Source organism: Oncorhynchus keta, chromosome 34 (assembly GCF_023373465.1).
Source record: "Oncorhynchus keta strain PuntledgeMale-10-30-2019 chromosome 34, Oket_V2, whole genome shotgun sequence".
NCBI classification, from domain to species: Eukaryota; Metazoa; Chordata; class Actinopteri; order Salmoniformes; family Salmonidae; genus Oncorhynchus; species Oncorhynchus keta.
Window position 1 is genome coordinate 35,920,066 of NC_068454.1, and position 24,781 is coordinate 35,944,846.

Here is a 24,781-nt window from a genome sequence, read left to right on the forward strand (position 1 = left end):
CACCATAAAAAGCCAGACTATGGTTTGCAAATTGCACATGGTGTCAAAGATCGTACTTTTTGGAGAAATGTCCTCTGGTCTGATGAAATAAAAATAGAATTGTTTGGCCATAATGGCAAACGTTATGTTTGGAGGAAAAGGGGGGAGGATTGCAAGCCGAAGAACACCATCCCAACTGTGAAGCACAGGGATGTCAGCATCATGTTGTGGGGTTGCTTTGCTGCAGTTCGACTGGTGCACTTCACAAAATAGATGGCATCATGAGGTAGGATTTTCACCAAGTATTTGGATATATAGAAGCAACATCTCAAGACATCAATCAGGAAGTTTAAGCTTGGTCGCAGATGGGTCTTCCAAATGGACAAAGACCCCAAGCATACTTCCAAAGTTGTGGCAAAATGGCTTAAGGACAACAAAGTCAAGGTATTGGAGTGGCCATCACAAGCCCTGACCTCAATCCTATAGAACATTTGTGAGCAGAACTGAAAAAGTGTGTGCGCGCAAGGAGGCCTACAACCCTGACTCAGTTACACCAGCTCTGTCAGGAGGAATGGGCCAAAATTCACCCTACTTATTGTGGGAACCTTGTGGGAGGCTACCCGAAACATTTGACCCAAATTAAACAATTTAAAGGCAATGCTACCAAATACTAATTGAGCGTATGTAAACTAAGACAGGACATTTTTACTAATATTAAATGTCAGAAATTGTGAAAAACTTAAATGTATTTGGCTATGGTGTATGTAAACTTTCGACTTCAACTGTATCTATCTTTATGTGCTAAAACCACTGGCTCTCAGCAGGGGTAAGCATAACATACAAGTCATGTTCCCCTGCTCAGGAGAGGTGACGCAACAAGCAATTTGTGAATTCATCTCGGTTCATGCTGGGTTCACAGCCGGAACAAGTGTCCCAAATGTTCCAAATAATGAAGGCGCTGACGTAAGTGGCGTCAACATGCAAGTGCAAAATAGCTGCAAATTGCGCTGTGCTATAGTTGCTCGCCGCCGCCAAGTCCAATTAAAGAAAATATGTTTCAAAGTTGATACATGTGCATCCAGGTACATTACTGTTCAAAAGTTTGGGGTCACTTCGAAATGTCCTTGTTTTTGAAAGAAAAACACATTTTCTGTCCATTGAAATAACGTCAAATTGATCAGAAATACAGTGTAGACATTGTTAATGTTGTAAATTACTATTGTAGCTGGACACTCTAATGTACTTGTCCTCTTGCTCAGTTGTGCACTGGGGCCTCCCACTCCTCTTTCTATTCTGGTTAGGGCCAGTTTGCACTGTTCTGTGAAGGGAGTAGTACACAGCTTTGTGTGAGATATTCAGTTTCTTGGCAATTTCTCGCATGGAATAACCGTCTTTTCTCAGAACAAGAACAGACTGACAAGTTTCAGAAGAAAGTTCTTTGAGCCTGTAATCGAACCCACAAATGCTGATGCTCCAGATACACAACTAGTCTAAAGAAGGCCAGTTTTATTGCTTCTTTAATCAGAACAACAAGTTTTCAGCTGTGCTAACATAATTGCAATAGGGTTTTCTAATGATCAATTAGCCTTTTAAAATTATAAACTTGGATTAGCAAACACAACGTTCCAATGGAACACAGACGTAATGGTTGCTGATAATGGGCCTCTGTACGCCTATGTAGATATTTCATAAACAATCTGCCGTTTCCAGCTACAATAGTCATCTTCAACATTAACTATATCTACACTGTATTTCTGATCAATTTGATGTTATTTTAATGGACAAAAATGTAGCTTTTCTTTCAAAAAGAAGGACATTTCTAAGTGACCCCAAACCTTTGAACGGTAGTGTATACTCCAAGTCACAATTCACATCATTAACAAGTGGTTCAACCATCTGCACCCATTCAATTTATCCTAGATGTACGTAGTTATTACTTCTAAACAAAAAACATTTTTGGGGTTCTCATATACTTCCAATTTTTGATTATTGCTTGAAAGGTCGCTAGGATAATAATATTTGGTTGTGATCATTGCACAATACATATTTTGGATGCAGCAGTAGCAAAGACTGTAGCAAAGCTACCTATAAAGAGACATTTTACGGGTTGAAGTTGATGCATTGTTTAAGTATAATGCAGTTGATTTACAACGATAACACTACCATTATATTAAGCAGGACATTTATACTAGCCGTACAATCTAATTATTATCAAATAGTAGTGTGAAATTCACTCCAATCAAATGTATTTATAAAGCCCTTTTTACATCAGCCAATGTCACAAAGTGCTATACAGAAACCCGTCAAGATATCCAGGATCCAGTAGCAGAGGGAGGTGTTTAGTCCCAGGGTCCTTAGCTTATTGATGAGCTTTGAGGGCACTGTGGTGTTGAACGCTGAGCTGTAGTCAATGAATAGCATTCTCACATAGGTGTTCCTTTTGTCCAGGTGGGAAAAGGCAGTGCAATAGAGATTGCATCATCTGCAGATTTTTTGGGTGGTATGCAATTTGGAATGGGTCTAGGATTTCTGGGATAATGGTGTTGATGTGAGCCATGACCAGCCTTTCAAAGCACTTCATGGCTACAGATGTGAGTGCTACAGGTCTGTAGTCATTTAGGCAGGTTACCTTAGTGTTCTTGGGCTCAGGCACTATGTTGGTCAGTGCATGCTCGCAGTAAACGTCCTGGTAATCCGTCTGGCCCTGCGGCCTTGTGAATGTTGACCTGTCTAAAAGTCTTACCCGCATCAGTTATGGAGTGCGTGATCACACAGTCTTCTGGTACAGCTGGTGCTCTCATGCACGTTTCAGTGTTATTTGCCTCGAAGCGAGCATAGAAGTAAGTTTAGCTCATCCTGTAAGCTCATGTCACTGGGCAGCTCTCGGCTGTGCTTCCCTTTGTAGTCTGTAATGGTTTGCAGGCCCTGCCATATCCGACAAGCGTCAGAGCCGGTGTAGTGCGACTCAATCTTAATCCTGTATTGACACTTTGCCTGTTTGATGGTTCGTCGGGGGGCATAACGGGATTTAGTTAGAGTCCCGCTCCTTAAAAGCTCTAGCCTTTAGCTCAGTGCGGATGCTGCCTGTAATACATGGCTTCTGTTAGGGAATGTACGTACGGTCATTGTGGGGACGACATCATCGATGCACTTATTGATGAAGCCGATGACAGATGTGGTGTACCCCTCAATGCCATTGGAGGAATCCCGGAACACATTCCAGTCTGTGCTAACAAAACAGTCCTGTAGCTTAGCACCTGTTTCATCTGACCACTTTTTTTTATTGATCTAGTCACTGGTGCTTTCTGCTTTAATTTTTGATTGTAAACAGGAATTAGGAGGGTAAAATTATGGTCAGAACTGTGGCCCCGTCCGACGATACCCCCGGACAAGGCCAACCAGGCAGGATATAACTCCACCCACTTTGCCAAAGCACAGCCCCCACACTACTAGAGGGATATCTTCAACCACCAACTGAGACAAAGCCGAGTATTGCCCACGAAGATCTCCCCCACGGTATTAACACGAGCGGGGTGCCAACCCGGACAGGATGATCACGTCAGTGACTCAACCCACTCAAGTGACGCACCCCTCCTAGGGACGGCATGGAAGAGCACCAGTAAGCCAGTGACTCAGCCCCCGTAATAGGGTTAGAGGCAGAGAATCTCAGTGGAGAGAGGGTAACCGGCCAGGCAGAGACAGTCGCTCCAGTGCCTTTCCGTTCACCTTCACACCCCTGGACCAGACGACTCTCTATCATAGGACCTACTGAAGAGATGAGTATTCAATAAAGACTTAAAGGTCGAGACCGAGTCTGCGTCTCTCACATGGGTAGGCAGACCATTCCATAAAAATGTAACTCTATAGAAGAAAGCCCTGCCTCCAGCTGTTTGCTGAGAAATTCTAGGGACAGTAAGGAGGCCTGCGTCTTGTGACCATAGCGTACATGTAGTTACAGTATGTACGGCAGGACCAAATCGGAAACATAGATAGGAGCAAGCCATGTAATGCTTTGTAGGTTAGCAGTCTTTGAGAACTCCCCCGTGTTTTCCCAGAAGGTGGGGAAATTGTGGGTGTACTTATGTGGGTGAACTTATTTGAATGACATTATTTCATATGATTTAATATATGTTACTACTGATATTAAGTCTGCTCCATTTGAAGTAGAAATCGAATATGAAGTTTATTACATGACACAAAACATTTAATAATTTTTAGACTACAGGAAATAGGCTGAATTCTGTGTTAAACAACTGCAGTCAGGCTGCTTTGATTGTCAACAGCCTTGTGGCTATTGTAGTTTTTGACTGTAGAAAAACAGGAATCTCTATTGTTGCCCCAGTTGAGGCAGGCATGCGAGAGAGGGGCATCTGTGATGGTGCAATGAACTGTCTGAGCAGGGGAACATTCAGTATACAATTTTCATGATGATGATGAGGATCATCGTTTTGATCATTTTTATTGATAACAAAAAGCTAAATGGTACATAATTGTTTATCATCAGTAATTATTTCACCTGCTATTTAAAATGACAATAATTCAAAGAATGATCACAGGACCACCTGTTTACTTTTCTTTATCAATCGACCTTTCACTTATCTGAACGATACGATTTGGCTCACAGACAGACAGACGTCAGTCTCATAAAGATAAAGACGAGATGGGGTTTTCCTTGCTTTATCTCAATGATCAGTCTCACATTTTTTCAGACTCAAAGGTCAGGTGAGGGTCTACTCAACAAACGTATCACCACCAGATTTGAATCTTGTTTGAGACATGTAATAACCAGCCTAAATGCACTTAATCACACTCTCTCTCTCTGTGTCTTTGATTGCAGACCAGCACAGACCAGTGATTAGGCCTGCCATGCAATCTCACCGATACTGTAGGGTACAGTAGCCTTACGCATGCATGTCTGGTGGGCAGAGAATGAGGATGAGTTTTTATTTCATTTTTATCTGATAAAGCCCTCAAACTCAACTCTGGACCTCGAAGCAGTTGCATTTTTCTAATCAGGGACCGATTAAGACCCGGGACACCCAGTGTGTGCAATTAATTATCAGGTAGAAGAGAAAACCAGCAGGCTCCGGACCTCGTAGATTAAGTGTTGAGTACCCCTGTGATAAAGCATGCATATTTTGTCAGAAGCAATATTGCTGTTTATTATAATGCCTATGTGTCTTAGAATCTCAAACACTGTATGTCAAAAGACTGTCAAAGACACACACGCATACCCAAACAACAACGTCATTAGGTTTATCTGTGTCTGTACTTTTCCCTGATAAACTTATTCAAAATAGTGATAGTATGCCAACTCAAATCAGGTTAGTGTTACAGCATTCTAATGGTATATCTTTTAGAACAAAACTCTTCATCAGGTTAATCTGTATTTGAACAATTAGTGACATGGGAAGGGCATGTACTGTAAGTCTAACCAGGGCCACCTCTCAAAAGAGACATAGAGCAAAGTGTATATTATAAATGTGATGGCATACGGACAGTGGTGTGTATGTGTGTGTGTGTGTGCAGTGTCAAAGCAAAATGAGAGGGGAGGAAGTGGATAGGGCAGAGAGAAGGCACACTGACCATGAGGAGCAGGGGTGTTTATTTTGACTGGAGTACATCTCGTTCAGCAGCATTGGTTGGAGGAGGATTAGGAAAAGTATCAAGGGTTGAGTGCACTTTGACAGCCGCAACACCACAACTTGACTGGTGGGTCTGGTGACAGAGTGGGTCGAATGGAAGGACTGTGTTCTTAACGTCACTGTATTAGCCTTTGCAGTCAACATGGCAGAATGGAACTGGTGCCCATTGATTTGTATCTAACAGACCAGGGTTCAAGTACTATTTCAAATATCGCAATTACTTTCACATACATTCAAAGTAAGTATTCAGATCTATTTTATTTGAATAGGCAAGTAGTTGAATGTTTCAATGTATTTGTAAATACACTTGGAGAGTATTTGAAAATAGTCAAATACACTGACTCAAATACACTCCCATGCATATTACCCAGGTATTTGAAATAAGTATTAGAAAATAATCTCAAATACATTTTGGTAGACTATTTGGTTTTTACAAATAACCATTCACTCAAATAAAAGTTATTGTTTTGGGCTGTGTATTTGAACATAATCAAATACACAGAGAAAAGTATTTGACATAACAGATACTCAAATACACATGTATTTGAACCCAGGTCTGGCATCTAATGCTGATCACTATGGATGCCTACCTGCTGTTCCCCTGCCTGATGATGCTACTGGCCATGTGTATGGATTATCACTGTGCAGATGCAAATGAAGACCAGGGAAATCAACTGCGAGGCCTCTGGATGTTGTCAATGAAAGACCCAAAGCAGAAAGGTGAGAACAACATGAGAGGAAATGTTGTGTCTTCTTGCATCATGCTGATATAATATTACTAGGGCCCAGAGGTTTTCCTATATACTGTTGGCCCTACATACTGTAACATAATGACCTCCCAACCGGCTGCTGGTGTTTGTTGGATGTTTGTTCATTAGAAAGTTAAAGGTAAAAAAAAACACCTGTTGTGAAGTTCCTATGCCAGACCGCTTTAAACTGTTGTGACTGAGGTTCTGGCAGCTCCTGACAGACGTGCGGCTCTGGCAGCTCCTGACAGACGGGCGGCTCTGGCAGCTCCGGACAGACGGGCGGCTCTGGCAGCTCCTTACATACGGGTGAACTTGGAGGGAGGAGACGGAAAGACAGCCTGGTGCGTGGGGCTGCCACAGAACCCACCAGGCTGGGGAGACCTACAGGAGGACTGGTGCATGGGGGAGGCACCGGATGGACCTGGCTGTGGGGGAGCACTGGAGCTCTGGTGCGCAGCCTTGGCACCACTCCTCCAGGCTGGATGACCACTTTAGCCCGGACCCTCCAGAGTGCAGGCACAGGTTTAACCGGGCTGTGGGTGAGCACTGGAGCTCTGGTGCATACCACTCACACCTCTCCCTTCGGCTCAATACCCACATTCGCCCGGCACGGGCGGAGCGCAGGCATAGGACGCACTGCACCCTCCCAGCGCCCCGGAGACACAGCACGCAGAGCCAGCGCAGGATACCCTGGGCCAAAACGGCGTACCGGAGACCAAACACGCTGGGCCGGCACAATACGCCCTGGCTGGATGCCCACTCTCGCATGGCACTTGTGGGGGGCTGGCCTATAGCGCACCGGGCTATGAGCGCGTACTGGTGACACGTGGGCTTGACAGCATAACACGGTGCCTGACCAGTAATGCGCTTCTTCCGGTAAGCACGGGGAGTTGGCTCAGGTCTATCGCCTGACTCCGCCAATCACCTCGTGTGCCGCCCCCCAAAAACGTTTTGGGGGCTGCCTCTCGTGCCTGTTGCGCTGCCTTACCTCATATCACCGCCGCTCAGCTCTCGCTGGCTCCAGATCTTCCTTGGGACGGTGATATTCCCCAGCCTGTGCCCAGGGTCCCTTGCCTTCCAGTATCTCCTCCCAAGTCCAGGAGTCCAGAACCCTCTGCTCCTGGTTACCACGCTGCTTGGTCCTTTTTTGGTGGGTAGTTCTGTAACGGTTTTCCTCCTCTTCTGAGGAGGAATAGGAAAGATCAGACCAATGCGCAACCATCCTTAGGCTGTCTAAGGATGGTTCTCAATCAGAGACAACGATTGACAGCTGCCTCTGATTGGGAACTATACCAGACCAAAATCAGAAATACAAAACATAGAAGAAAAACATAGAATGCCCACCCCAACTCACGCCCTGACCAAACTAAAACAGAGACATAAAAAAGGAACTACGGTCAGTACGTGACAAGACCTTTAGCTCCGCTGATAAGATGCACGTGTCCACAGTTTTATTTCTTACACCCACGCTCTTTCTCTCTCTCTCTCTCTCTCTCTCTCTCTCTCTCTCTCTCTCTCTCTCTCTCTCTCTCTCTCTCTCTCTCTCTCTCTCTCTCTCTCTTTCTCTCTCTCCCTCTCTCCCTCTCTCTCTCGCTCCCCCTCTATCTATCTCTCACTCACACCCCCTCTATCTATCTCTCTCTCTCTCTCTCTCTCTCTCTCTCTCTCTCTCTCTCTCTCTCTCTCTCTCTCTCTCTCTCTCTCTCTCTCTCTCTCTCTCTCTCTGCAGGTGTGCCACCTCCTCATCCAATCAGAGGATTGGTCAAACAACAGCTGCTGTACTGCCGTGTTGGGATAGGATACCATCTCCAGGTCCTGTCCAATGGAACTGTAGGAGGAGTGCATGAACCAACTGAACATAGTATGTTCTGCTGAACTCCCTTTAATTGATGACAACAATATACAGTATATCAGTTGTTCTGTATATCAGTTGTGTCAGAGGAACTGTCCATTTCAGAGAACAGATTTGAAACAGACCTGGAAGCCCTTGATGTAAGATCATTAACCTGTTGTGTGTGTGTGTGTGTGTGTGTGTGTCACTCTGCGTTAGACTGTATCTCACCATCCCTTGCATCCTGCAGGCTTGCTGAAGGTGTTTGCCATGAAGCGTGGTGTTGTGGGCATCAGAGGCATCAAGACTGGCTTGTATATCTGTATGAGCCAAGAGGGCATCGCACACGGAGCAGTGAGTACAATTGAGTACATCTAACATGACTCTAACGTGACTGTTATAAATGGGGTATAGTAATGAAACAAAGACATTTGCTTTTCTGATCATGTCATCTTGTCCACCCGCAGGTACAGTTCTCATCTGACTGTCTGTTCAAGGAGAGCCTGGAGGAGAACCACTACACCACCTTTTCCTCCCTGTCTCATCCAGGCATCTACTTGGCCCTGTCTCATAAAGGAGAGGCCAAGAGGGGGACCAGCGTTGGGAGACTCCAGCCCTGCACACACTTCCTCCCTCGCAGAGCTCCATAAGTAACCCCTGTGCAACCCTTTTACAACCTTTCTACAACCACTGACCCCAACCCAGGGGTCACAACTGTAACTGTGAGGAGAATCCTGTAAATCCCTGCAACATTGAAATAACCCAAACTGTTGGGCATTTCACGCTTTTACCCAGTGTGACTGATATACTTGAAATTACATTGGAAACAGTGTAGCAACTGAAGAAAAGCAAATTGACATATAATGGTAGACTAACTCTAAGGGTCAACACACACACGGTCCTTGTGATGCTCTGTTAGCATAATTGGATGTAACTGGACTGGACTGGATTTCGAACATGTGTTCGAAATATGAAGATATTTATGGACAAAAATATGAGTTTTTTAAATCTACAGTTTCAGTCAGATTGAGTTGTGGTCATTACACTTGCCTTTTTTCAACTTTTCACATTATTTATTATATTTATCAGGGTTGGCCCTAGCCTTTTGGGGGCCCTAAGCGGGATTTGTTTGGGGGGCTCCCCAACTCACTGGGCAAAACATTTTAGTGGCCCCCCCATGATGGTTGAAAGAAAAGTGATGGTGGTTGAAAAGTTAATTTCCTGCAATTCTACACATTTTGCCATCAGAAGTAGAGAACATGTTACCAAATGTTGCCATTTTATTTTTTTAAATTATGTAATTCTATACATTTTGAGAGAACAAAATAGCAGTTTTACAGCACATTTCCTGAATATCTACCCATTTTTCCGTGTCTTATGCCATGTTGATAATATCTGAGTGAGTGTGACTGTCAGTGACGGACATAACAAGAGAAAAACTGCTGATGTACAACCCAATTTTGGGGGTTTTGGGAAAGGCAGCCCTATGCGACCACTTATGTTCATATGCCTGCAGCCAGCCTTGATATTTATTACAATCTACTATGAATATACACTTCCCTCTGTATGTATTTGGACAGTGTTGCAAAAATAAATATTTGTTTGGTTCTATACTCCAGCAAAAAATGTCACCCTCCCCGCACACACACACTTAAAAAGTAGTCCGAAGTTTAGTATTTGGTCCCATATTCCTAGCACGCAATGACTTCATCAAGCTTGTGACTACAGACTCGTTGAATGCATTTACAGTTGGTTTCAGTTGTGTTTTAGTTTATGTTTTTGCCCAATAGGAACTGAATGGTGAATGATGACAGCAGTAATTTAATTCTATGTGAGAAGATACAGTAAGATAATTCTGAACATTTCTACATTTCTAAATCTGAGGTCCTGGCTGATTTCTTTTGATATTCCCATGATGTCAAGCAAAGAGGCACTGAGTTTGAAGGTAGGCCTTGAAATACATCCACAGGTACACCTCCAATTGACTCAAATTATCAGAAGCTTCTAATGCCATGACATCATTTTCTGGAATTTTCCAAGCTGTTTAAAGGCACAGTCAACTTAGTGTATGTACACTTCTGACCCACTGGAATTGTGATACAGTGAATTATAAGTGAAATAATCTGTCTGTAAATTTTTTTAGGAAAAATGATTTGTGTCATGCACAAAGTAGATGTCCTAACCGACTTGTCAAAACTATAGTTAACAAGACATTTGTGGAGTGGTTGAAAATCGAGTTTTAATGACCCCAACCTAAGTGTATGTACAAAGGGAAGTGTACATATACATAGGTTATGAGGTCTATTCCTCTACTTATTCTACACACACTCTGACCCCCGCCCTCTACCCCTCTCTCTCAGGGACTGATGCACACCTCACTGAATAAGACATACGTGCTTGCCAGAGAGACGTGGTGAGGAGAGATAGATTCACCACCCAGGATTTCAAGTCACCTCAGACCTCTCACTGGACCTCCAATATGAGAGAAAGATTCCACCACAATACGCAATATAAAGAACAAATTTACTTGGGGTCGGTTTCTGTTAATTTATTGTCATATTCCTTCTTCATTCTCGTTCTTTTTGATTTTGTACATTTTTTTTTACTACGTCTGACACATTTATTATTATTTAAAGCCATATTAATACACTGCTCATGACTTAATGATACATTATTAATAAGACTGACTATATTTTTGTTGGAGATTGCTTTTCTGGGAACATCTGAGTGATCTAAACCCTATAGACTAACAGACTGTCAGCTGGCCGTTATGTTCGGCCTAGACTGTAAGGACAGGTGACCACGTCACCCTCTATTTCCGTGTGCTGTGGTCCGGTACAGGGAGAGACACACACCCCGTGCCACGTGTAACCCTACCCCTGGAGGGGGAGGCTTGGGATCATTTGATCCCCTCGCTGAGTGGCAGGCCTCTTCGATCAGAACTCGCCTGCTCAGGTGTCCCTTTGTGTCTGAGCGGTGAGCGTGGGTTCAGGCAAGGCAGTAGATATAAGACCTCCCATTAAGGGAGAGAGAAAGGGATAGAACTGTGTTTTCATTTGGTATCGGGATTGGAAGAAAAAGACTCAATGGTGGAGAGGATCAAGATAATTACTACCGGCATCTAATGGTCACTAGGTTGGCCAGAAAAGTAGCTGGTCATCTTAGCGGCAATCTACAGATTGGTTTTCTCAAGCCTTTCTTCTTTTATCTATTTGGGTCTTCGCCTTTTCACCTCTTTTCTTCTGTCTTTCATCTGGTCTATTCTGTACTTTGCGCTCCCATCCGTCTTTCTTCTCCTCTTTCTCCTCCGCTCTTTCATTCCATGCCGTGTTTCTGTCAACTGCTCTGAGATGGACTGTACAATAGATGACAGGGTGTGAGCGAAGACATGGCAGACCAAGAGAACACTGAGGAGCTAGCAGCTCCTGCTGCTGAGGAGAGCACAGCCACTGTCACGGTAAGAATCTTACCAGCCTGTGTGTGTCCATGGTTAGTATAGTGAATAGTTACCTACTTCAGTTCAGAGAAGTGAATGAGCTTAGTCCTACACTCTTACAAAAACAAGTTATATCTAGAACCTAAAATGGTTCTTCTACTGTCTCCATAGGAGAACCCTTTGACGAGCTCTTTTTGGTTCCAGGTAGAACCAATTTGAGTTCCATGTAAAACCCTTTCCATAGAGGGTTCTAGCTGGAACCAAAAAATGTTACCCTATGGGGACAGCCGAAGAACCCTTTTGGAACCCTTTATTCTAAGTGTGTATGCATGTTCAGAAATTACTTCCGATTATGTTAAAGTTATATTAGCAAGCCACATGGTCAAGAGCTTTGTCTTACATGTCTATGTTAGCTATTCGCGTGGCTCTACACTATAAGTCGATGAGTAGTATAAGCGTTGGGTCAATATCCATATCATCCCATAGGCCACTGAGGCAGAGCAGACAGACACATGGAGGATAGAGGTGGTGTCTGTGACTGATGACGACCTTCCGACGGTCGATACCCCGACCACATTGAATGTCAGTTCCCTCGACAGCCCCAATGACACCCCTCTACCCGACACTGCCAAACCTGAACCCACCACTGAGCCCAAAGCCCCGCCCCCTGCCCCACCAAGTCCAGCCATGCCAATCACTAAGGTCCAGCCTTTCATGAATGGTAAGAGACTGGGACTCCTTTACCTGTACATTTGCTGACGGTCTCTCAAAGAGAGGAGTGTGAGATGTAATAGGTAAGAGTTCACCATTGTGGATTATAGGATTCTATGCCGACATTTGAATGAACATGGGAAAAGTGTTCCAAAATGGTTATTTACGGAGGGTGTTCAACCAAGAACCGTTTTGATCAGAAGAACCCATTTTGGAAGACAAGGGTTCTTGTAAGGCACAGGGGTCTATCTAGAACCTTTAACATCATAAGAAACGTTTTTGGAAGAAAGGGTTCTTTGATGATTCTTTGGAAAGCAAAGAAGGATTATTTGAAAAGCAAGAAGGGTTCTACATAGAACCATATATAACATTTCCCGTTATGGTCAATTGCAGGGAGATTTTCATAATTGTTTGTTTTACTGTAATATTTGTGTTTTTGCATGTACATTGATTGGTTGATACATTTTATGCTATACGAAGACAATTAATATACTGTTTTCTAAACTAATCCAATCTGTCAGTCTTTGGATTTATTGCACCTGTTACTGAGTTGGTTGTTCCAGTTTAGATGTTTGAGTTGGTCTCAGTATTCAATCTTCGGTACACTGGCAGTCATTCTGAATGCAGGTTGCGGGTGACTAACATTTCCACTTGTTGGATATCCTAACTCTGGCTGGATTCCAATTACACATCACTTTGCAAGCCAGCATAATGTGACTTGCAGGCCTGATTTGGCCTGTAAACCAGGATATTCCTAACACCACTGTGTTAGGGTATAACTTGGCCCTCAAAGAAAGGCCTTATGATATATGCAATGTATTGTCTTAAATAATTACATTTTAAAGGCTAATAAGTGTGGTAGAACTGTTTATAGAGGGTTCTAGGAAGAACCTTCCAGAGATAAAATGGTTATTGGTAGAACCCTTCATAGAGGTTTAAATGCAGAACCCTACATAGAGGGATCTAGGTAGAACTATATACAGGGGTTCTTTGAAGAACCCTACATAGAGGGTTCTAAGACAGAACCCTCTGCAAAGGGTTCTACCCAGCACCAAAAAGAGTTCCCCTATGGGGACAAACCGAAGAACCCTGTATGGTTATACTAAACACGTTTTTCTCTAAGAGTGTAGTGGTTGGCCCTGGAAGGCTCTTTAAATTCTAAATTCCTTTGTCATGATCCCTCAGAGGAGAAGACATGGTGTGGCCGGTTGGTGGCTCGCAGGATGGAGCTGCTGATCGGAGCATCGGTCCTCATGGTGGTTATTCTCACGTTGGGCATTGGGCTGGGAGGTGAGCACTAACGAACATAGTCCATTTGTAATTAATTAATTGTACCACTTTCCTCAGCTCTTTAAATAATTAATGTACCCTATCCAGTTATACAATTTGGGTCCCATCCTGCTTTAAAGTCAGTCATTGCCTGGAACCCCGGTTGCACAATAAAGACAGAAACAAAGTGTTGTTGCCTGGTGTCAGTTTACAACCAACAGCATGTTAAGGGGAGTTTCATGTCTCCACAGTGGGTCTTAGCTGTGTGGGTAAGTTCCGCTGTGGTACGTCTTCCCGCTGCATCAGTGGCTCAGCCCAGTGTGACGGGGTGATGGACTGTGAGAATGGGGAGGACGAGCTTAGCTGTGGTGAGCAGAGCTAATGTTTTATCTCAACATATACAAGGACAAGCACACATTAGACTATTGAGACGCAGCTGGTCAAGGGACTCATTCAGTAGAAGCCTTTATTCCTCACTCTCTCTACCTATGTCTCTGCTTCTGTCTCCTTCTCGGCCTGACTGTTTGTACAGTGCGTTTGAGTGGAAAGAGTTCAGTGCTCCAGGTGCTGAGTGGAGGTGTGTGGAGGACTGTCTGCTCTGAAGACTGGAACCCTGCTCTGGGCCTTTCTGCCTGCAAGCAGCTGGGCTACTCCAGGTACGACTAGGGTATTTAACATGATATGCGTTACTGGCTTTCTTGAACCCTCTTTTTCATTGCCCTTGCGTGTTCCAGGATAAAGCTACGCCTTGTGATAATAGATGCATTTTCAGAGGGTGTTTCTGATTGATTGCCAATAACTTATTCTATTCACCCCTCAGGTATGTGGAGTCCCGCTCCCTCCCCCTCTCTGCTATAGAGCAGGACTTCCAGCAAAACCTGGTGTCAATCAACCTGAGCCAGTCGGGCCAACAGGCCATCAAGATTCACAACGCCACCAGCCTCAGGTAGCCCACTGTCACCACACCAGAACAAGAGAGTTGATAGGGACTGCTGCTGAATTATTTTTCAATCAATATTCTGACCATCTCTGTCTTCTGCTCTCTCTTCGTCTTGCTCACCATTTACTCTCTTTCTCCAGTAAGACTCAATGCAGCTCAGGGACGGTGACCACAATCAAATGCCTGGGTGAGTGGATATTTAAGGAAGTGGGAAACTATACACAAAGGTAATACTAGTATTGTAAGCGCATATTGTACATGTGTCTGCAGAGTGCGGCTCCAGACCCCAGTTCAGCAGTCGTATTGTTGGGGGTAATGTATCAGCACTGGGCCAGTTCCCCTGGCAGGTGAGCCTACACTTCCAGAGTGAACACTTGTGTGGAGGCTCTGTCGTAGCAGACAGCTGGATACTGACAGCTGCACACTGCGTGTATGGGTGAGTCGAAAGTGAATAAACACACACACACACAGAATCATATGCAACACACACACACACACACACACACACACACACACACACACACACACACACACACACACACACACACACACACACACACACACACACACACACACACACACACACACACACACACACACACACACACACACACACACACACACACACACACACACACACACACACACACACAATCCAACACATCTCATACTGTTCCTCCTTTCTCAGGTTTGCGTTCCCCTCACTGTGGGCAGTGCATGTAGGGTTGACAGAGCAGCCGGTGAATGGGGCTCAGGCTCTGGCAGTACAGAAGATTATTTACCATGGCCGCTACCGGCCCAAAGCTCTAGACTATGACATCGCTCTGATGAAGCTGGCTGAGCCACTCACCTTTAACGGTAGGTAGGGACACCTCTGTCTTTTAACATACTGTACATCTCTGATCTCCCTCCGTTTGTCTTTATGAATGGAGGGAGGGATGGAGGCAGGTGCGAGGCTCATAGTATATCCTATGCTTTGTTTCTATAACTATTTTTTTATCCACCTTAATCATCTCCCTCCATTCCTCATTTTTTCACACTGTCCACTCTTTCTTTTCACCCCGATACACCCCTTCTTCTCTCTGGTCACCTGGCTGTCTCTCTCTCAGGTTTCCTGGGCTCTGACAGCGAAATGTCATTATGTGTATGGTCTGTCTACTACTCTTGTTTTCCTGCAGTCCTGTATCTCTACTCTAGCTCACTTTTAATTATTGAATGCGTTGTTTTCTCGCCATTTGTTAGTTGCTCCAGGAATAAGAATCAGGTCAATTGTAGATTGTCTCAGTGAACTCTTACTTTATCACTATTTCTAACCCAGGTGTTTCTGGGAAGTGTAGTTTGTTTCTGTGACCTGTCCTCCTTTCCTGCTTCAGGTCTAGTGGAGCCCATCTGCCTACCTAACTTTGGGGAGGACTTTGAGGATGGGACCATGTGTTGGATCTCAGGCTGGGGGGCCACTTCAGATGGGGGTGAGTCTAGGGTGTTAAGCATCTCACATGCTGTTTCTCTATTCACACTAGTAGTCAGTCTAGGAGTCATATAGTTTTAAAATGTTCTTCTTTGTAAATGCATACTTTGTCTGAGTGTAGTCTGCTCTTTGCCAGGTGATGCTAGTGATTCGTTGCTCTCTGCCCGGGTCCCACTCATCTCCTCTAAGGCGTGCAGCACGCCAGGCGTCTACCAGGGCTACATCTCCCCCGGGATGATCTGTGCAGGATACCTGGAGGGAGGAACAGACTCCTGCCAGGTACTGTAAGCTGATGGTGGTGAGCCTTAGTATAGAGTGAGACCTTTTGTGATTGTGTAAGTCTACATATACGTTAAATATACATGTGCTGATATGTTTTCACTGCTGTTAAAATATTAACTGTGTCTAGGGCCTTTCTGTGTGAGCCTGGGGTTTTACTGTTGTGTTTGTGGCCCCCAGGGAGACAGCGGGGGACCTCTGGCATGTGAGGACTCAGTGTGGAAATTGGTGGGGGCCACTAGCTGGGGCCAGGGCTGTGCTGATAGGAACAAGCCTGGGGTCTACACCCGCGTCACCCAGTCCCTGAAGTGGATCCACCAACAGATGGAGGTTAGGAAGGGGAGCAGGGGTTGGGGATTGGGGCTGGCAGTGATTGATGAGCAAGTATTTTAGGGTTTATGAGAAGGGCCAAGAGTTTGGTTCTGACCAATAAAACTTCTTATCATGGGGTGACATTTAACATGGGAGTTAGTGGAGAGAGAGTCAGAGAGTTAGAATGAATGAATGAATGAATGAATGAATGAATGAATGAATGAGGACGTAATTCCTCAGTGTGTGTCCAACAAAGCAGAGATGATTACAACCGCAGTGAAGCAGAGAGACTTGGACACATGGTGACGGAGAGAAAGGGTACGATGCTTGAGCCTCCCCTTCTGTCCCTCGTGTCTCTTTTCTTATTCTGTTTCACAAGCCCAGCTGTTCTCCTGTCCATCGATTCACAGAACTAAGACCGACAGCAGTACTGTGCCTCCCCTTCCCCCAAATCCAGCAGCTGGCTGTACAGTAGAGTACAGGGTTGCGTTCAGATAGGAAATATGACATGCCTCTCTGACACAGAGAGGGAGAAATCATTTCAGCTCTATTCATCACAGTTGTGTCTGCAACATTCAGTGTGTTCACTCTTGTGAACGTTACCCTGTGCTTTACGCTATGCTTCCTCACTGACACCTAGTGGAGATGAAGTATAACTCAAACCCGTGTCAATGTTTCTCTTCTCGTGTGTCTGTGTTTCTACATCTCTAGAAAGAAGAGGAGCTGAACCCCTCGGAAGTTAGTACGGACAACTGAATTAGTGGCAGTCTTTTTATACATGCTACTTCTATCAAAAGTTTATCATATTGTACATTGCCTGGGACTTAAGAGTACTGCCAACGAACCAAATGCTGAATGTGTAGCACAGGCCAGGGTTGGATGGCCTAACAGTGACAGCAGCCCTCACAGGACAGGCAAAGGCAAACCACCCACCAGAACAAGACACATTAACCTTATAGACATGTTGGATGCTCAGAAAAGGCTAGAAAAGCACCTGGATCAGAGTACGGTAGAGTATAGTACACTAAACCTTTGTCAGTTTGTATCCTACATGGCTACAACCAAGCACAATGAAGGCAGTGGCACATTCAACAGTAGAGGTAAGGCATTGTTTATTCCAAAATAACAAGCTCTAAGGCAAACAGAGAAAAGTGAACAACAGTAGATAACAAGCGACAGCGATGGTAGAGATGTGAGAGACAGAGCGTGCAGCTGAGACCCACCTGAACCCGAGCCAGAAACACTCAGTGGGGATCTAAGTGCATCTCAGGTTGTCTGAATGACATCACAAGATAAGAGGGAAAATTTGATGAAAACTATACAGTACGTTGGGGCAGCTTTTCCCAACAACAAAGGCCCTGACTTGGGCAATGATATTAGAATAGAAGATGGAGAGTTCAGAAAACATTCTTAAAACTGTCCCTAGATCAGCCAGAGTACAAGTCCTCCAGTTCTCCAGTCCTTCTCAAACAGAGGACCAACATGCTGCCTGTGAGGTCTGAGGATCCCAACTGCTCTCTCCACTTTTAATACAATTCAATGTATGTGTACATAAATAAAGATTAACGTGTGCAAAATATAGTTTTTAGACTGTGATCTACTTTGTACTGTATCTATGTATTGTTGATCTGACTGCCTAAGTACTATTTCAGTTCCTCGTGATTGTGTTATAATAAACATTGTACACTTGAAAGAGTGATGTCTGTGCTATTATTATAAAGGATTTACAAAGTGTGACATACTGTGTACACTGTGGCAAAACTGGACATGTTTGTATAGAATCAGGGTACTGCAATCAATTAGCTGTGCAAGACCAAGTATATCTCAGTATATTTGAATTTAAACCCGAACTGTGATTGATAATGTAACATATTACTATGTCGTAGCTACTGTAAGTCAGTGACCTGCTGTTTAGCGTCCTTTGACTAATTTAACTATGGGTTAGTTAGGCTTTCTGTGATTCTTGGCTATAGTTAAAGGGATAGTTAAACCAAATTACAAAATGAGGTATTGATTTCCTGATCCTGTAAGCAGTCTATGGACAGAAATCTATGTAAGCAGTCTGTAAGCAGTCTAGGTGTGACAGCAATTCATGTAAGCAGTCTGTAAGCAGTCTAAGTGTGACATCAATCCATGTAAGCAGTCTGTAAGCAGTCTAGGTGTGACAGCAATCCATGCTTTGGTGTTGTTTACCTGGCCAGCATTACAAATGCTAACATTGTAGCATTTGTGGCACAAATCAAATGCAAATCAGTGGTACCTATAGCATTTTCGCGCCTCATGTCCAAATCATCCTAAAAGTATATAAAAATGTATTGTGTAACTCAATGTTACTTATAGATGATTTTTACATGAAGTGCATCATTGCTGATATACTGTAGGTAACATTGACTTGCATTGGATTTGTGCCACAAATGCTAAAAGTTTGCATTTGAAACAGTGGCCAGATTAACAAAACCAAAGAATGGATTACTCTCATACCTTGTCCATAGTTTTTAAAGCGTAAGGAAACCCATAAGTTATTTTGTAGTTTCAAAGTAAAATAAATAAATATTTTTAGTATCTTTTGTTAAAACCAATTGACATATCAATTTGTTTCTTATTTGTCGTCTTCAATATTTAGAAAACTTAAATGGACCATGGAAAACAGGGCCACTAACTTTAATAACAAACCTTTTATACATAAATATTTCATACAAAACAAGAGAACATAAAACAAACAACACATACTTCTCATGTTTGTATGTAAAAATCTAGTTTCTTATTTTTTTCTCATGGGGCCATATGGCCATGTGTAAGCCTTGGAGTCAGTCATAATCAGAGTGGGCACATTGTGTGTGTGTGTGTGTGTGTGTGTGTGTGTGTGTGTGTGTGTGTGTGTGTGTGTGTGTGTGTGTGTGTGTGTGTGTGTGTGTGTGTGTGTGTGTGTGTGTGTGTGTGTGTGTGTGTGTGTGTGTGTGTGTGTGTGTGTGTGTGTGTGTGTGTGTGTGCATGCATGCGTGTTAGTGTGTGTGCGTGCGTGTGTGTGTGTCCACAAGATGCAATTGAGTTAGTCATCATGCCAAGTTGTTGATTGGCTTAAGCTTGAAATAAGTCCTATTAGCTACACGTAGAGTGAGATAATTATCCTGTTTACCAGCAGCATCCTCCTCGCCAGCAAGTTGATCCATCTGACCTAACACATAGATCAAATGTGTCTGTAGACTAGACTATTACCTAACAACAATTATTATAGTTACTGACTGGGATCTGAATTCCCACTTGTGAAGTAGGCCTAACTGTCTTTTAAATAAATGTTGATACAGTTAAACCTACTTTTAAATACAACAAGCATCGATTTGTGTCATGTACAACTTACACATGAGCCAGGGATTGTGTGTCTGTGTTGTCAGTTGAACTCCTAACATTTACTGAAAAATGCATAACTTGTAGCATTTATCATATCAAGAGGCACAGTTGGTTCTTTAGATGGGATCAGAGAAGGGCAGAATAGTTTGTTTTAAATAGAATTCATACTCATTAGGCAGTTATGGTTGTATCCAGCAGAGGGAAGCACATGCAATGTTAAAATTGTATTTGCAGCTTCAAGAGACGTTTCAAAAGAACCTCAATAACAGCTTCAAGTAATGTACCTATGCTTCATTCTGATGGTTCAAAACTGATAAGACAAAGATATCATACATTTTCTAATAGGCCTACTTTTCTGGCAGTGTTGGAAAAATTACCCAATTGTCATACTTGAGTAAAAGTAAAGATACCTTAATAAGAAAATGACTCAAGTAAAAGTGAAAGTCACACAGTAAAATACTACCTGACTACAAGTCTAAAAGTATTTGGTTATAAATGTACTTAAGTATCAAAAGTAAATGTAATTGCTAAAATATACTTCTGTTTCAAAAGTAAACGTATAAATCATTTAAAATTCCTTATATTAAGCAAACCTGATGGCATGGTTTTCTTGATTTTACATTTATGGATAGCTAGTGACACTCTTCAACACGAATACATAATTTACAAACGAAGCATTTGTGTTTAGTGAGTCTGCCAGATCAGTGGCGGTAGGGAGGACTGGGGATGTTCTCTTGATAAGTGTGTGTATTAGATCATTTTCCTGTCCTGCTAAGCATTCAAAATAGACTTTTGGGTGTCAGGGAAAATGTATGGAGTAAAAAGTACATTCATTTGTTTAGGAATGTAGTGGAGTAAAAGTAAAGGTTGTCAAAAATATCATTAGTAAAGTAAAGTATAGATACCACAAAAAATGACATAAGTAGTATTTTAAAGTATTTTTACTTAGGTACCTAACACCACTGATTTCTGGGCACATCGCTTGAATCTGTTTTATAAAAATGGTAAAGATCCTGATGTGTCCATGTTTTCCTCAAAATCCAAGGCTACAATGTGTGTGTGATTGTGTTATTATAATGTGATTTGATACAGATACTGCCCCAGGATAATTGGTGGATGGGGACCAAATCCAACAGGAAGTGACAGTACAGCACTTGGGCCCTTAAGAAATAACTACCCATGTAGACTCATCAAATCTATTTTTGTCACTTAAACTTTCTCATTGTTTTTTCCATTGTGGTTGACTCATAGAGAATAAGGTTTGACAGCACTCATATGGTAATACTATACCAGCACAGCTTGATTGGTATCACAAAGGACCCATATTTCCATTCCACCATTGTGACAAAATACCACCCCTAGTTTCCCCAAATCTTTATGACCATCTGAGTTTAGTCATCTTGTTATTTTAATGTTAAAGTTGGCAATTCCTATGGTGACAAAGCTGACCTGTACACTGACGTTCTCACTTCTCCCCAATTCTGACCTTTACCTGACAGCCAAGATAAGTGAGAAGCATTCAGACACAGGACTTGTACTCAAAAATGAATTTCTGTTTGTCAGCCTATGCCGATCGCTCACACATCCTCTATTTACTGTGATGTGATTTTGTCCCCTCTTATACTATTTTTACAAATGAAATTGGTTCAAATCAATTCCCACTTTATTCTTCCATCCTAATAAGGTTGAACTCAGTCTGTTCAGCCTGCTCTCATAGACTAGACGTAACATACTAAACACTCAAATTAGAATGACATGTTATTACATTTGGTATGCTCACATAAGACTGAAGGTATCTTCCGGCAAATAACCCGAACGTCTAGCAACTCAAAGGTTGCTTGCTTGAATCTCATCACAGACAACTTTAGCATTTTCTCTAATTAGTTACTTTGCAACCACTTACTACTTTTTAGATACTTTGCAACTACTTAGCGTGTAGCTAAACCTTTCCCTAACCCTAACATGAACCATTTAACCTATTGAGTAGCTTGGATGAATAAGGTGCCCAGAGTAAACTGCCTGCTACTCAATACCAGTATATACATATTATTAGTACATTTGGATAGAAAACACTCTGAAGTTTCTAAAACTGTTTGAATGATGTCTGTGAGTATAACAGAACTCATATGGCAGGCAAAAACATGATAAATAAATCCAACCAGGAAGTGGGAAATCTGAGGTTGGTCGTTTTTCAACTCATTCCCTATTGAAGATACAGTGGGATTTTGGTCATGTTGCACTTCCTAAGGCTTCCACTAGATGTCAAAAGTCTTTAGAACGTTGTTTGATGCTTCTACTGTGAAGTAGGGGAGAATGAGAGGGGAACGAGTCAGAGGTCTGCCAGAATGCCTTGAGCTCGTGACGCTTGTTCACGTTCCATTACATGTCTACAGACAAAGGAATTCTCTGGTTGGAACATTATTGAAGATTTATGTTGAAAACATCCTAAAGATTGATTCTATACTTCGTTTGACATGTTTCTTCGAACTGTAACGGAACTCTTTGACTTTTTGTCTGCTCCTAGTGAACGTGCTTCGTGACTTTGGATTTGTTTACCAAATGCGCTAACAAAAGGAGCTATTTGGACATAAATTATGTACATTATCGAACAAAACAAACATTTATTGTGGAACTGGGATTCCTGGGAGTGCATTCTGATGAAGATCATCAAAGGTAAGTGAATATTTATAATGTTATATCTGACTTCTGTTGACTGCACAATATGGCGGATATCTTTTTGGCTTGTTTGAGAAGCCATACTCAGATTATTGCATGGTTTGCTTTTTCCGTAAAGCTTTTTTGAAATCTGACACAGCGGTTGCATTAAGGAGAAGTGTATCTAAAGTTCCATGTTGTAACGGTTCTCCTCATCATCTGAGGAAGAGTAGTCAAGATCGGACCAATGCGCAGCGTGGTATATGTCCATGTTAATATTTAATAAATCAACTGAACACTAAATAACAAAACAACAAAGAGAGTGAACAAAACAGTCATGTAAGGTGCAAACACACAAAACAGAAAACAACTACCCACAAATCAAGTGGGAAAAACAGGCTACCTAAATATGGTTCTCAATCAGAGACAACGATTGACAGCTGACACTGATTGAGGACCATACCAGGCCAAACACATAGAAAACCAAAATTAGAACACATAGAATATCCACCCCAACTCACACCCTGACCAACCTAAACAAGAAATATAACAAAGGAACTAAGGTCAGGACGTGACACATGTATAACACTTGTTTTTTCATCAACATTTATGATGAGTATTTCTGTAAATTGATGTGGCCCTCTGCAAAATCACCGGATGTTTTGGAACTAGTGAACATAACACGCCAATGTATACTGAGATTTCTTTATATAAATATGTACTTCATCTAACAAAACATACATGTATTGTGTAGCATGAAGTCCTATGAGTGTCATCTGATGAAGATCATCAAAGGTTAGTAATGAATTCTATCTCTATTTCTGATTTTTGTGACCTCTCTCTTTGGCTGGAAAAATGGCTGTGTTTTTCTGTGACTTTACTCTGATCTCTCACAAACATAATTGTTTGTGATGCTTGATATTTGAAATTGGACACTGTGGTGGGATTATCAAGAAGTGTATCTTCAAAATGGTGTGAAATACTTGTATGTTTGAGGAATTTTAATTATGGGATTTATGTTGTTTTGAATTTGGCGCCCTGCACTTTCACTGGCTGTTGTCATATCGATCCCGCTAGCGGGATCTCAGCCCTAAGAAGTTCCCTAACCCCTAGCCTAGCTAACATTAGCCACCTAGTTAACGTTAGAGTTAGCTACCAAGCTAACGTTAGCCACAACAAATTGAAATTTGTAACATATCATACGTATTGTACATTCATAACATATTGTACAAATTGCAATTCTTAACATATCATACCAAATGGATGATGGACATCCACAAATTAATACATACCCTACGAAATGTAACATACCATACATACTAAATGGAGGGAGACAGATTTGTTTTTAAATGTGCTCCTTGCAGATGTCAAGTAATTCAAAGGCACAATTAAGACTTGTCTCTTCCAGTACAATGGAGGCTGGTCTCTGTTGAGGCAATGGTGCTTTCCGCTCTGCAGCTAATTGTGTTCACCAACCAACAGACATCTGTATTCCCTGGAGCCCCATCTGCACTCTCTCTGCAGCTTCATTACCTTGAAAGGTGATTGTTGTAACACTCACAAATTAGTATTTTTCACTCATTCCTCACCTCCACTCCTCTCTCCTGTTGAGTAATAACACAGCTCTAATATGACAAAGATCCATACAGTGGGGAGAACAAGTATTTGATACACTGCCGATGTTGCAGGTTTTCCTACTTACAAAGCATGTAGAGGTCTGTAATTTTAACATAGGTACACTTCAACTGTGAGAGACGGAATCTAAAACAAAAATCCTGAAAATCACATTGTATGATTTTTAAGTAATTAATTTGCATTTTATTGTTTTAGATTCCGTCTCTCACAGTTGAAGTGTACCTATGACAAAAAAATTACAGATCTCTACATACTTTGTAAGTAGGAAAACCTGCAAAATCGTCAGTGTATCAAATACTTGTTCTCCCTACTGCATATTTTCATGGCTCGTATATTCTCATTGATTGGAAAATACACGCTGTCACGTTCTGACCTTAGTTCCTTTGTTCTGTCTTTGTTTTAGAATGGTCAGGGCATGAGTTGGGGTGGGCAGTCTATGTTTGTTTTTCTATGTTGGTTACTGTGTTCGGCCTAGTATGGTTCTCAATCAGAGGCAGGTGTCGTTAGTTGTCTCTGATTGAGAA

General features: G+C 42.5%; 3 protein-coding genes across 3 annotated transcripts; all 3 read left to right on the forward strand.

The window, feature by feature from the left end:
- Positions 1–5,643: 5,643 nt before the first annotated feature.
- fgf9 (fibroblast growth factor 9) lies at positions 5,644–9,777 on the forward strand. Its single transcript, XM_052492615.1, has 4 exons — positions 5,644–6,344; positions 8,103–8,234; positions 8,455–8,558; positions 8,672–9,777. The coding sequence occupies exons 1-4, from the start codon at positions 6,191–6,193 to the stop codon at positions 8,852–8,854; spliced, it is 573 nt and encodes a 190-aa protein (XP_052348575.1). The 5' UTR covers positions 5,644–6,190; the 3' UTR covers positions 8,855–9,777.
- A 1,432-nt stretch (positions 9,778–11,209) lies between these two features.
- LOC127914893 (junction-mediating and -regulatory protein-like) lies at positions 11,210–12,481 on the forward strand. Its single transcript, XM_052492646.1, has 3 exons — positions 11,210–11,661; positions 12,127–12,361; positions 12,462–12,481. Exons 1-3 carry the CDS (start codon positions 11,593–11,595, stop codon positions 12,479–12,481), a joined length of 324 nt encoding a protein of 107 aa, XP_052348606.1. The 5' UTR covers positions 11,210–11,592.
- A 1,112-nt stretch (positions 12,482–13,593) lies between these two features.
- Positions 13,594–18,273, forward strand: LOC118366488 (transmembrane protease serine 3-like). The gene is made up of 11 exons (XM_035749112.1): positions 13,594–13,641; positions 13,872–13,988; positions 14,153–14,276; positions 14,441–14,566; positions 14,701–14,747; positions 14,831–14,996; positions 15,249–15,418; positions 15,934–16,029; positions 16,165–16,307; positions 16,488–16,637; positions 17,331–18,273. The coding sequence occupies exons 1-11, from the start codon at positions 13,605–13,607 to the stop codon at positions 17,373–17,375; spliced, it is 1,221 nt and encodes a 406-aa protein (XP_035605005.1). The 5' UTR covers positions 13,594–13,604; the 3' UTR covers positions 17,376–18,273.
- Positions 18,274–24,781: the final 6,508 nt, after the last annotated feature.

Excerpts from the sequence above, each read along its gene's own strand:
- fgf9 (XM_052492615.1), top strand. The coding sequence starts at position 6,191 with ATGCTGATCACTATGGATGCCTACCTGCTGTTCCCCTGCCTGATGATG. Across the intron at positions 6,345-8,102 it reads GAAAGACCCAAAGCAGAAAG|GTGTGCCACCTCCTCATCCA; the intron begins GTGAGAACAACA and ends CTCTCTCTGCAG. Across the intron at positions 8,559-8,671 it reads AGGGCATCGCACACGGAGCA|GTACAGTTCTCATCTGACTG; the intron begins GTGAGTACAATT and ends GTCCACCCGCAG.
- LOC118366488 (XM_035749112.1), top strand. The coding sequence starts at position 13,605 with ATGGTGGTTATTCTCACGTTGGGCATTGGGCTGGGAG. Across the intron at positions 14,567-14,700 it reads CACAACGCCACCAGCCTCAG|TAAGACTCAATGCAGCTCAG; the intron begins GTAGCCCACTGT and ends CTCTTTCTCCAG. Across the intron at positions 16,308-16,487 it reads GAGGAACAGACTCCTGCCAG|GGAGACAGCGGGGGACCTCT; the intron begins GTACTGTAAGCT and ends TGTGGCCCCCAG.
- LOC127914893 (XM_052492646.1), top strand. The coding sequence starts at position 11,593 with ATGGCAGACCAAGAGAACACTGAGGAGCTAGCAGCTCCTGCTGCTGAG. Across the intron at positions 11,662-12,126 it reads AGAGCACAGCCACTGTCACG|GCCACTGAGGCAGAGCAGAC; the intron begins GTAAGAATCTTA and ends ATCATCCCATAG. Across the intron at positions 12,362-12,461 it reads GGTCCAGCCTTTCATGAATG|GATTCTATGCCGACATTTGA; the intron begins GTAAGAGACTGG and ends TGTGGATTATAG.